We start from the raw sequence: 13507 nt of genomic DNA, 5'->3' as shown, positions 1-13507 counted from the left end.
ATCAGATACTCAACACAAACGCATATAGATTCCTCATTTCCTTAGCTTTAGCATTTCTTTGCAGATGACAACTGTCATGATTTATTTTTGTGTAGCTTGTGCTGATGATCCACTGAGAATTATAAACTAATCTCAGCAGTTCTTTTTAGAGTTTTGCTCTTCTCTTTGACATTTTTGTGTTTTTGCTTCAGACTTACTGCTCAGCTTTAATTGAAAACTCTCATACACCTAGTGTAGGGTATACCTGCCCAGCTCCACATGACATATATAAAAGACACTATGGACTCTAGGTAAGACTTTAGCTTCCGATGAGCTATGTTGGAGAAAAACAAAAATAAATCCTGAACAACAATTTATCCTGTGGTCACCACCATGACTCGGAATCAGCGATGGGCAACGGTCAGGGCCGTGCTGACTGATAGAAAAATGTGAACGAAGGGTCACACACTGAGCAGATGACCGAAAACAGTAAGCAGTGTTTAATAATGTTAAACTTGTTGAATTTGGTAAACATAACAGAAGGCTTGGTTACATCTTTAAAAATTGGGATCTTCTATTAGAAAATGTTGACTCTTCTTTTTATAGCTGAATGTTTAAAGTTGGGAAACCTGTCACGACTTGTTTGCATTGGGAGGTTTTGAATTTGCATGTTGCTTGCCAATTGTCTGAGATGCACTATTGCGCAGGCGACTGATAAGACACATGATATTATAAATATAGAAGTAAGGCAGCCTGTGTCTCAATGGTCAAATGCTAAAGTTAACCATTAGAAGACATAACTTTCTGGACAATCCAGCAGCCTATTCTTTGTCAATTAGCTCCACACTCCAAGTGACATGCTGCCTCCATCATTCACTCTTTTCAAAATGTGTGATGGGTTTCATGAGTGCTAGCATGTTGAGAGGTTTTGCCCATTGTGTGTGTTATTTTGGATTTGTGTGTAGAGTTCTGAAATATGAGGCATGCTTTCAGAAAATCGAGCCAATCGAGAAAAACTGTAAGAACTCCTCAAACAAAAGACAAAGAGAATGTTTGGGACTCTCATAAAATAATATACAATTCAATTCTTCTTTCAAAGTCTTTATCTAAATATTTGAACTCATAGCTTTCATGAATGTAATATTATCTGTATAGTTACTGTACACTTGACAAAGGAAAGAAGCCAAATGGCCTCAGTGGCCTCCGTTTTAATAGGAATAGTATTACTTTCACTCGGAAGGATATTGCTGGAAGCTATTTATGTAACTCACAGCAGGGCCAGTAATAGCCTCCTCTTGTGTGATAAAATTGTGATGTCTTCAGATCTACGGCAGCCTCACTTAAGCGTTAATAATGTAGCAGAGGTCAAACTATCCAGACTGTTGGAATAATATTCCTTTACACTATGAGGCCGTGTGGTGTCTGTAAAGTACATATTATGGCCATAAAAAAAATAAAAATCTCAAATAGGAGATTGATCTCTCTATTATCCTTTAAGATTCAAACTCACGGTAAAAAATAATAGGAACAAAAGGTAAAAGGGAGTGCTGCACTGGGTCATAAAATGTAGAGTAATCAGGTGCTCTTGGACATGGACAGAAGTCAAATAGCTAATAGGGGCAGTCTAAACTGAAAGTCTGAGGCACTCTAATGTTGTTTAGACAATACAGAAGTAACAGAAATTCACATAGTGTTCATGCCTTGTATTATTTAAGTCTATTGTGTTTTTTTTTTAACTCCTTTATTTAATGAATGTAAACTTGCTCATAGCTGTTCTTTTTTTCTTTTTGCTGTTTATATTACCTGTTGTACTGTTTTTTGGAGCTGCTGTAACACCAGAATTCCCCCCATTGGGGCATCAATGAAGTTGATCCTTATCCTTAAGTCCTTACCACTAGACATTGAGTTCCTTTTTTAAGATGTGAACAGGCCTGACAAAGACAATTAACTGCAAACACACTTGAAAGACAATTCAAAAGACAGAGTGGTTGAAACAATTCTCAGTTCAGTTCTCAGTCCCTTCACTTCTAATGATGATCATTGAGCTTAAAAAAAAATATCTTTTGAGATAAGAAAAACTATCAAATCAATATTAAGTGCATGTTAGGTACATTTTGTAATTAGAATAAGAATCAACGTAACACTGTTTTAGTAACTCCAGAAGAGTAGATTTCTGCATATGAACATAAAAAATTTTTATAATCACTGTACAATCTCTTCTTCTTCTATCTCTTTGCAATATGACAGAATTGCCGTTCTGAATGGATAACTCTACGGCAGCTCCCCCAAAGTTTAATAACTGAATTCTTCCTAAGCCAAATCACCTCACAACTTCTCCACATTTGTGTATTTACTATTTTTCCTAAACATAGTATAAAACCATTTGATGGCCATGTTTGAGTCTTCCTCCTATCAGACTTGTGTTCTGAATCTGTCAATGGGACCTTTATAATCTTCTCTTAGGTGAGTTGATGAAGGATACAAATCATATAACCTGAGTTTATGCACTCTATTTCTGTTTGCACATCTGTTTAACTTGTATATGTTTGCAGTATTTAAAAAAAAAAAAATTCAGATGCTAAATGGTTAAACTTATCCACACAGTTTGGCCGGCCTTGTTATAATCCAGTCAAACTGCTCCCCCTAAAGGATACAAAAGAAATAGTAGGTCAAACTTTCACATGCAGACTGTATACAAGAATTTCTCGGCAGGTCATAGCTGCTAAACCTGTTTTTTTGTTTTGTTTAACTAGATTTCAGAAAGCAAGGCTGACTTGGACTTATGTTTGATAAATAAACATTTGATTCATCTACCTCACTGTTTCAGTAGTTATTTGATCCAGCATTAGATTTCTTTATGTACTGTTTCCTGTTTGGAGCTTTACAAAGAATATCCCTGATAACAAAAAGCAGAGGCTGTAATTTGTGTTGCTGTTTATATACTTTAATGGTTCTAAATGTACCAACATGCACATGGTTCAAATAAATCAATGCAATCTTGTTTGGTTGTTAGGCAGAAAATGCTAATCTGTCTTATAGAAAAAAATACACTTTTATTTATTGTCAGACTTACTCGAACAATAAGTTGTTAAAGGTTTGCTACACATCACTACTAATGCATTTTTTTTTTACAAATGTATTGTCTTTGAAGGCCTTCGCTGATTAACTTTGCTTTCAATAATAGACTTTAAGCCCACATCCTTCAAACTACAAGCCCTCTTCGTCAGAGAGGTTTTCGTCTTAAACATTTTCCCACTCCAGTAGTCAAGATAACCCCTGATGATATCACCAGGGCAGAGGGAGCACTTGAGTGATTAAGTGTTGCAAGATCCAAGATATTAAATGCATATTAAAAAGTGATGCACTAGAGGCTGAGATATGATTTGAAACTATAGCAGGGATCCTTTTCAGCCCTTATCCACAATGATAATATAGCATGAGAGCAGTGGTGACGCAAGTGTAGAGGAGCTATAGGGACCTGGGTCATTTTTAACAGGCCTAGATTAAACAAAAAAATATATAAAGGCCGACATATCAGATTTCAACAATTGAAGGGCCATTGTTAAATTTACACAAAGGCTCGATAAGTAACCTTAAACTACAAACTAGGATATAATGCACCACAGGTGAATCTGGTGATTTCAGAAGAAGATACATTTGTGATACTATAGCTTATGACACATTTGGGGGATGAGGTGGATGAGGTATTTATCACACAAATAATTAACAGACACAATTTTGTCATTATCAGATCCACAGACATCACACACCCCCTTTAAATGTCATACTTTGTTAAATGTTATCCATTGTTATGGGCAGCAGCAGCGGGGTGGTTATGGACCCTTTTTCCACCTCCAGGTCAGCTCAGTTTCCATGGTGGGGGTAATTTGAGCCAGTCAATATAATTTTCTTTGAAGAAATGCATGAAATTTTCAAAAGAGCAGGACGACTCGAGCAGAAATCATGGCCCTGCACACCAAAGACACACCTGTGAAGGGCTTTGAATAGGGAGACTGTGCAGACTGGCAGTCTTGGAAGCCAGAAGAAAAACAAAAAAAGGGGGACAAAGAAGACGCAAACGTTTGATTAAAAAGAAAAAAAAGAAAAAGGCTTTTTGAAAATTTACTTTAAAAAAAATCTGAAAAGAGCACATTTTAACACTTCAAAAGGATGCTACATTTTTGGATTATTTAAAAGGGATGACATGATGAAAAATACCACATCCCTCATAAAACATATTTGTATCAGCATTTTACCAAGAATATGTGCACATATAGTGGCTTCTCTATTAAGCCTGAAATAAGTATACAAAGTACTAGTTCTTGACATTTTCTAAAGGTAAAAAGTCAGAGATGAAAATAACCTGCATCACTGATTTAAGAGTCTCCATGGGTGTGTTAACTGACCGGCTCTCAGTCCACTTATCTGAGGTGATGAAGAAAATGACTGTGTCCTGAATCCTCTCATGGCTTCATTCAAAAGCAGCTGGTAGGCCGGTCAAGCCTTTTGGTGAACAAAAGTACTCGTGCCATATATTATCATTCAAATAAACCATTAAGGCTTTCAGCAGGTCACAGCTTGATGAGTGTTTATGATAATAGTGGACAGACTGATGAAAAAGCAGGGAGCAAGCAGTTAAGGATGTCCACAGACACATCTCTTCAAAAAGTAACTACCGTAATACAAAAGTTTGTTCCTGATGAAGAGCAGTCTAAAGTAATTGGTTCCTAGATTAAAACAGCTGAAATCATATTAAATCACCTCTAGCAAATAAAATATTTTGCTTTCAATAGAGGGAAGCTCACTTGTGCTAAAAATAAAACAGAGTTATTAAGTTTCAAAGTTCATTCTTTAAATTGGAAACGGCACTTGACAGAGTAGCATTATCTTTCTCAATTTGCCGAGGTGTCATGAAAACAAATAGGTCCCTTTTTTCATAGAAACTTTAAGGACTGTTTTTGTGCGCAATGAAAAGTAAAGATGAAAATGTGGGCGCCTTTATAATATTTGGTCATACTCCATCTGCTAACATCTTGTGCTTATCATGTGTTGAAAAACCGCAGGACAACTAAGTGTAAAAGAATGAATTTCCATGCTGAGAATATCCAGCTGTTGTTGTGTATAACACTGTAAATTCAACTAACCGTTGTCTGAGTAAGAAATAACATGACATGTTAGAAATGGTACAACTAACACAAGCTACTTATTCATAAACAGAAGTCACTCATTACTTTAACAAAACCATTAACCCACTGGAATAAAAAACAAGGCTGTATGGCACTTTATGCCAGTCTCAAAGGTCAGTTTAGTGTATCTTTGAGATACTTTCTTATCAAGAGAGTTCACACATGCAAGTCTTAAAAGCATTTTCAGGGGGAGACACACAATTGAAGCGGAAGTTTTTTTTGTTTGTTTTATTTTGAACATGTGAAGGAATAATAACAACAAAATAATAATAATGAATATTACTTATAATTATCAAAAATTAAGGAATAATAACAAAATCTGAACTTTTTTGTTATGAAATAAATAAACTGAATATAAAATGTTTTAACCATTGTTCCCCCTGCTGGTCCAAGAACACACTGCACTGCCCGGCCGTCCTTCACCACTTCCTGCTTGGGTACCAATAGCGCTGCAAGCAGAAAGTCACGTGAGGCTTTCTACTGATTTTTCACGAGCAAGCGTGGACTTGGGCAGAGTAGGTAAGTTTATAAGAATTAGCTATTCTGTGTTTTGTGTTTTAACATGTCACCATATGATAAATGCAGGCTTCTTATTCACACAGTGAAGACTAGTGAAGTTTGTAAGTGTCATTGAAATTGTTCAACAACGTAGCTTATTTGTCCAAGCTGAAGTAAGAAACGGGGGGAGACACATTGAAGTTATGCAACGAACAGATTGAAACGAGGCAGTGTGCTTTATGCGGGGGAAGTGTCATTCAGAATAGCATGCTGGCATATTTATGGGTGGAGCAGCAGCAGGTGTTTAACTGTATGCTGCTCAGAAATAACTACTATAAAGACGCATACAGAGCAGGTCTACTACACACAGCACCATGAGAAAGTCCAAGGAAATAAATAAAACCTGACACTATCTTACTAACCTTTACTCGTCGGGTGTTTACCAATAACACTGCGCAGGTGTCATGCATGTGATGAGGGCACTTTTGATAACTAGCCCTGCCTCAGAAAAGTTTTCTTTAGTATGACACTAAACCTGTGCAAGCTGTTTGTAATTAACTGTGACATTGTAAACAGGAACTGATAATACATAACATTTCATGTGCCTAATTCTAAAACTGCTTTTTTTTTTCCTACGACGAGGGGTCAGATAGTGTTAACATTCCCTCTGCTTGAAAATAGCCAGGTCCTGTTTTTAATGTGAAGTGCACTGATATTTTCTGCTGAAAAAAACTGCAAACATTAAAAGCCACAGTCTGAACTCTGATCTGCAGCAGTTTGCGCCTGCAATAACTTTCATATCCCGAGTGAAATCGAAGAACAATGGAGAGGAGCATCTTTTGACGTCTCGTGATTGTCGTCGTCGTCGTCACATCTTCAGCTTTTAGCTTGAGGAAGAGAAGGAGAGATGGGTCGCCATATCAAGTCACTGACCAACATAGAAGTAAAAGAGCCTGCTGCCCTTTACAAACATCATACTCAACGCACACAAGTGGTCTCTACTGCCACTACTGCGACTGTACTGATGTACTGATATGTTTTAGTACTAGAGCAAACCGAGCCCGACTGGCCAATTATGATGGAACACTGCGAGCCTCCCCACAGCCCAATGTTAATGAGGCGTGGCATGAAGGCACCAATGTTGGCCTTCAGAAATAAGTCGAATGATAGAGCAGTCTTATTTAAGAAAAGTCTATTCTTTTAGAAATTCTAAAATAGTAGAAGGACACAAGGAACACGCCCTCTCTTTAAGATCAGAGGGTCTCCCCCCGTAGGCAAACGTCAGTGAGAGAAAAAGTGTCATAACATGTGCATGCGTATTTATAGCCTAGGACTTCAACACTGCTTAGTCAGTGACAGTGCACTTTAAAGGACACTGTATTCATGCAATGGTGATTGACTAGTCTCGATTCACAAAGCAACACTGACTCATGGTGTTTGATAGTGCTCTGAAGCAGAAAGGCTGTCATCTTTATGTGGCCTAAAAAAAGTGTTGAGCTGCCTCCTCTCGGAATCTTTGTCGACAAACAGTCTGTCAATCGATTCCTCTTAGCGTGACGGGGATTGTTTTGTGATTGATCGATTGGGAATGAATGCCCCCATTCAGTGGGGAAACGAGTATGTCCAAAGTTTGGACAGCTTTTCAGAGAAGTACTCACACTAAAGTTTGAGTTTATGTAAATGCATAAAGATGTCCTCTGTCTGAATAGATTTCTGTTTGGCAACTTTTATCTCTCCTCTCTGCGCAATTAAAGTTACACTCCTTTTCTTTTTGAGAGCGGGAGCCTTGATGATCAAAATGAACCTGTTATTGCTGTTCAATACTCTATTTCTGTGTTTGTTTGTTTTATCACAGCAGCGGTGAAAGGTGCACTATGGGCCGTCTGGATGGGAAAGTGATTGTGCTGTCTGCTGCCGCGCAAGGAATTGGACGTGCTGCAGCAATAGTAATGAGCTTTATTATTAACTTCTCACTGATTCATCTCCCACCACACCACAGCCAAAGATTGTTTGTTGAATAGTTGATGCTGTGCAAACTTAAAGCTATGCATATTTCCACTTCATTACATATTGTTTTATCATAGGCGTCATGCATATACACAGTTTCAATGTGGCTGTCGCCCTATGATGATCGGTGTCTCCTGAAACATCCACATGGAAAGGACAAAAGTTTAAAACTGCAATATAGCTGTGATTGAAAACTTTTATTGTCCGTGCTTTATGAACTATGGGCTAGCTTTTTAACACTCCGAATTCCGTTCTGATATCTAGACTGGTCTCCAGACCACTTCTTGAAGGTCTTGGTCTCATCCCAGAATCAAATGCATTTTCACTTAGTCTTGTCTCGCTCTCAGACTGGGCAGACTCCAGATTTCAAATGAAGACCAGTCAAGACCACCACTGAAAGGCTACTGGGATCCATAACAGTCGTGACTGTGATTGGAAGGAAAGTCAACCTTTCCAAAAAAAGGAATGACTTCAATTCATATTTAGTTCCACTTTTAGGCCGCAGCCTTCCCAGTGTTGCGGTCTAAGAGATCATCTATGAGGATGATTTCTCATTGATATAGTCTTGGTCTTGACTCAGGCCCAGGAGCACTCTGGTATTTGATATGTCTTGTCTCCGACAACGCTACTGTGGGCCGTCATATATTTATGCATGATGTCTCTTTACAACAAATGGGGGACATGCTGTAATCCACCGTGACGCACTTTTTATATTTCCTTATACATGAATTCAACATGCACATGCCTTGATCTGTAAATAACTGCACCTCAGATGGGACTTGCGTCATCCCCCGTTTGCACTACTCACCACTGAGCTATCATCTTATTTAGTTTTGAACATGTCCGTCTTTAATTACTTGTTTCTATTTTTAGTTTATTGTTATGATTTAATGTTTACATTTACACAAAGAGAGCACAGTCTACCAAAGTTAAATTGCTCGATTGTTAAACATACCTGGCCAATAAAACCGATTCTGATTCTTGACATGAAACACACCAAACCCCTCTGATGACATTCTCCTCAAAGGGATATGAAAACACTTAAAATATCTCACAGACATCCTCATGCAGCATTGGTCATCATCATCATCACATCCAATCCCGTCAAGTGATGTCCTCCTGTGTGTGAAAACATCTCCTGTGATGGAACTCACATATACAGAGGTCTACTGAAGTCTCAGATCATTAGCCACAAATAACAGTGTTAAGAGTGTGAGGGCTCTATTGAGCGTTTTCCATCTAGACTGTAAAGAATGTCTCCCTGTTGAAGTGGTGATCTCTGTGGTTACTGGTGCAGTCGATCCGTCAGCTGTCAACTGACCCAAGGTGGAATTAATCCAAAGTTTGATTCGAGGGGAAATTGGCGACCTGTGTTGAAATAACAGTGGCGATGAGACGTTGGTCTGAGTACAATCGCCTGAAGTGAAAGGAGAGTGATTGTGTGCACGTTGCGTGAAATTCATTCAAATTAGATAAATCAAGCTTCCTCTCACCATGTGAGATTAGAACAAACCCCCAATAATAATTAATATGTTTCCAATTAGTTTGAATCACAGGTTCAAAATAAAAGGTCCCTTCTCTGCAAAGAAATACTCTGCTGCAGGTTTTGTTCCATGATGACTTGTGCACACATTGTGGAACTGACTCGAGGTTTTTGTGCTGTTTTTTTTTTCACCTGCAGGCGTTTGCAAAGGAGGGAGCTCAAGTCACAGCCACGGACATCAATGGAGAAAAGCTGAAGGAGCTGGACAGCGTTCCAGGTAAGATTTATCTCCGTTTGGCAGAGGCTGACCTCTGCTGGACAAGCAGAGTAATGCAGTCAGGGTCCCTGCTCAATACCAGTATTTACCACCAGCTCAGTTATGCAGTTTCATAGATACATGAGAAGAGTTCTTTTACGTCTGCAACATATAACTTAGACGTGTTTTTTCTTTGGTAGCTTTCTTAGATGATGTGTGAAATATTTTAAAGGGGTATGACTCATTGCATGCACTTACATTATGGTTACCTATGATTGCCTTATTGTCCATATTTAGCCACGAAACTGACTGTATATCAATCAAAATTTAAGAAAAATTCACACCATATGCTGTGGTATATATATATATTTTTTTTGCTTGTGTCCTTTAAAAAAATCCTTAGTAGTTTATAAAAAAAGATAAAAATCAATTTTTATTTTTATTTGTTTATTTAAATCCCCATTAGCCAACACCTAAGTAGCAACTACTCTTCCTGGAGTCCACTCATACAAACCTGAATTTAAAATCCACACAAATGAAATTATTAAAAGTCCAAGACGGAACTGGAAAAGACAAAAGTAAAATAAAGGTCAGCACAACAACCAGCAAAGTACGAATCAAGAAAACCAAGATGACCTTCTTGAAAACCAAAAAGCTGACCTCTCAATAAATATAATCCAGTGTTGGCTAATGTTAATACTAATGTTTCTACTTATCTTTATGCTAATAGACTTTCACAGCCTGTTTATTTTAACACCTACAGAATTAAACGTGTTCTAGACTCAGACTGTTTTATTTGTGTGAATCATGAGAAGTCATCAATTATTTGAGAAGCCTGTTCACTGCCGGAGCCGTCCCCGGTTTGACCACACTGAGAATCAACAGAAAGGTGATCAACACTCTTCCCTCTCTCAATACCCCCTTTCGTGAAACTCAGACATGCATGGAGGAAAAGCATTTCACCTCCAGCTGCAGATGTTGAACAGGATAGCTGCCATTTATCAAAGTGCGTGATTGTGTAGATATGAAACAAGGTGGTCAAGAAAAAGATTTCACTTTACTTTCAGAATACTGGCTGCCTCTTCTCACATCAGTATCTGCTCCAGAAGTTGAAACTCTTTTATTCCCTTCACCAACAGGGATCAAGACCAAGGTCGTGGATGTCACAAAGAAGGACCAAGTTGAAGCCCTGGCCAAAGAACATGACCATGTTGATGTGCTGTTCAATGTGGCTGGGTATTTTTCTTTCACTTTTTTTGTAATTTTTTTTATGTATTGTTAATGTCTGTTGCTCCTGGTTGGCATGTCCCTTCATTATCATTTTTTAATAAGCACTGGTACACCACGTCCTCTGGAATATTAAGAGACAGCTAACTCAAAGTAATTTTTAATTTTTTATGGGATTTTTTTAGTTTTTAATTAATAAATGAGTTCACTTCAGTTCTTCTTGTGTAGCCAACATGCTGTCTCCTACATTTAGCAGTATGTTAATCTATCCCACTCCTGTCATTTCCAAAATCCCTATAAGTTAAGGTTTAACCTCTACTTGACCTTTTGTCAAGCTTCTTAAATGTTTCCGAATTGACACATATAAAGGGGGTTGATGCAAAATATTCTCCTGCATTTTGTTCAATGTTTGATATATCGATCTCTTTTGTTTCATACGATTTTAAATTTGCGCTAATTTATGCTCTTTGCTAAAGAGATACGTTGAGATGATTCTGGGATTTGATTTGAGACTATTTATTTTGTGACTTTTAAAGATCTCCTTCTGTCAACAGGTTTGTGCACCATGGCTCCATCTTGGAATGTGAAGAGGCCGACTGGGACTTCACGATGAACACGAACGTCCGCAGCATGTACCTCATGAGCAAAGCTTTTCTGCCCAAGGTGGCCTTTTGCACACTTTAACGACTTTACCTAATGCCCAACACCGTTTATCCTGTTGTTAAGAGAATGAAATAGGTGCGACATATGTTTTGATTTTGTTCTCATCCTTTGTCCGCTGGGATTAGCTGAATTACTTTGAGCCTGTGCCCTGATTGGTTGTGACTGCCCAATCACTAATCCAGCTTTGGCCTTAAAATTTACCAAACTGTCTCAAAGAGGGAATTTTTTTTTCTTGGATCGTGTCATACTCTATTAATTTGTCACATAAAAATCAAGATCAATGACTACCACCTTTTGTAACACGTTTTGTCCGTCTAGATGCTGGAAAGGAAGTCAGGAAACATTATAAACATGGCATCTGTTGCATCAAGCATAAAAGGTAAACAATCATGCACAAATCTTTCCACTGTATAAAGAGTAGAAAAAGTTTTATGATCTATAAAAGGATTATTAAGCTGTTAAAGTAGGACCATGAACTTAGTAATCCTATTATCTCAGATAACTGTTTGCATCTGCATGTGTGTGTGTGTGACTGCCATGTGTTTATGTTTGTGTGTGTGTGTGTGTGACTGCCATGTGTGTTTATGTTTGTGTGTGTGTGTGTGTGTGTGTGTGTGTGTGTGTGTGTGTGTGTGTGTGTGTGTGTGTGTGTGTGTGTGTGTGTGTGTGTGTGTGTGTGTGTGTGACTGCCATGTGTGTTTATGTTTGTGTGTGTGTGTGTGTGTGTGTGTGACTGCCATGTGTGTTTCCTTGTCTCAGGGGTTGTCAATCGATGTGTCTACAGCACCTCCAAGGCTGCAGTAATCGGACTCACCAAATCTATAGCAGCTGATTTCATTGAAAAAGGCATTCGCTGTAATTGTGTTTGCCCCGGTAAGTGTAGAACACCCTTCAAAACATAATAAAGTCACCATGTCCTTTTACTCTTTTTCAAGTGTTCCGAAAGGTAACACACATTTTAACAGATAACGGTAAACTGCAGACATCCTTGAAAACAACTTAAATGGATGTTTGAGGACGTTGTGCTTTTAAGATATTCTCAATCCTTGAGCCTAGACTGAACCTAATATTACATGTTTTGGACATTATACTGTAAGTCAAAGCAGGAAAGTCATGTCGGTGCTTTTCTATTTGTCACAGGTACTGTTGATACACCTTCACTTAGAGGAAGGATCCAGGCTCAACCTGACCCAGAAGAAGTATGATTAACTCATTTACAGTATCAGTTTCTTTCAGTCTGTATCTGACATCTTTCAGCAGGGAATCCTGCTCAGAAATCCTGATGGTTTGTATTGAAAATTCTAATTATTTCTCAGGCTTATAAGGCTTTCATGGCGCGGCAAAAAACTGGGAGGATGTGCACAGCTGAAGAGGTGGCTTACCTGTGCGTGTACCTGGCCTCAGATGAGGTGAGTGCTTGCAGGGAATGGTTCCATGCCAGACATGGATATTGTACAGGTAATCAACAGTCAGGCAGTGACATTTGTGTTTGTAGGCTGCTGGTAGGTCCAGGTGCTTTGCACTTTGCAACCTAATGAGAATTCTCATTGAAAGCTAGTTGGTTACTGGTTTATTTTACAAGAACAATGAAGTAATCTTTTGAAGATAGATGGTATTTAGCACTGAATTTATCATGGAAACATAGAGTTCACTTGACACTAGATCTAAATGCATAAAGAGATGGTGTTTAGTACAGTTTGTTGTATGATATGTCCCAGGGTGCATTTTGGTTTTACCCAGATGTAAAGTTTGAATATGCAGTGATCGTAAATGCAGATAAAGTTGCTGAACAATTTAAAAGTGAGTTTGTTGTTTTTTTTGGTGTGTTTGTCTTGCTCCTTTACAGTCTGCCTATGTGACTGGGACAGAGCAGATCATTGACGGAGGATGGGCACTCTGAGAAACCTGTAGGAAGCTCATCCTGACAGTAGTGGGGAGGCAGATGCTGCTTTTCTCTGTTAAAGCTGTTGAACTGTGAGCAGTGCACAGAAAACGTAATCATATAAAATGATCACATGAATTACTTTTTACATTCTTAAACTGAAATCTGTGCTATGATTAAATAATATGTGCAATTCCAAAATATTACACAATCACAGCAACACTAAACTCATAGCTGTAGGTTACAAAGCTTCCCTGACAACATTTTGAATTTGACTTGAAATGAAACATGTTTGGACCTGTAATAAAAAGTTGTGACCAAATCTC

At 38.2% G+C, this 13507-nt stretch overlaps 1 protein-coding gene across 2 annotated transcripts; it reads left to right on the top strand.

Moving 5' to 3' along the window:
• Positions 1 to 5573: 5573 nt before the first annotated feature.
• On the top strand, positions 5574 to 13503 carry bdh2 (3-hydroxybutyrate dehydrogenase, type 2). 2 transcript variants are annotated; one of them, XM_079338515.1, is made up of 10 exons: positions 5574 to 5684; positions 7519 to 7609; positions 9352 to 9430; positions 10549 to 10645; positions 11191 to 11299; positions 11618 to 11678; positions 12059 to 12172; positions 12440 to 12498; positions 12616 to 12708; positions 13146 to 13503. In XM_079338515.1, the coding sequence occupies exons 2-10, from the start codon at positions 7538 to 7540 to the stop codon at positions 13197 to 13199; spliced, it is 738 nt and encodes a 245-aa protein (XP_079194641.1). In that variant the 5' UTR covers positions 5574 to 5684; positions 7519 to 7537; the 3' UTR covers positions 13200 to 13503. The 2 variants fall into 2 exon arrangements, with proteins under 2 accessions (XP_079194641.1, XP_079194642.1); XM_079338516.1 differs by lacking the exon at positions 5574 to 5684 and adding an exon at positions 5762 to 5785.
• Positions 13504 to 13507: the final 4 nt, after the last annotated feature.

Source organism: Symphodus melops (genome assembly GCF_947650265.1).
Source record: "Symphodus melops genome assembly, chromosome: 2".
Classification (NCBI taxonomy): domain Eukaryota; kingdom Metazoa; phylum Chordata; class Actinopteri; order Labriformes; family Labridae; genus Symphodus; species Symphodus melops.
Note: the sequence above shows the minus strand (reverse complement) of the source record. Positions and strands in the feature narration are given on the sequence as shown.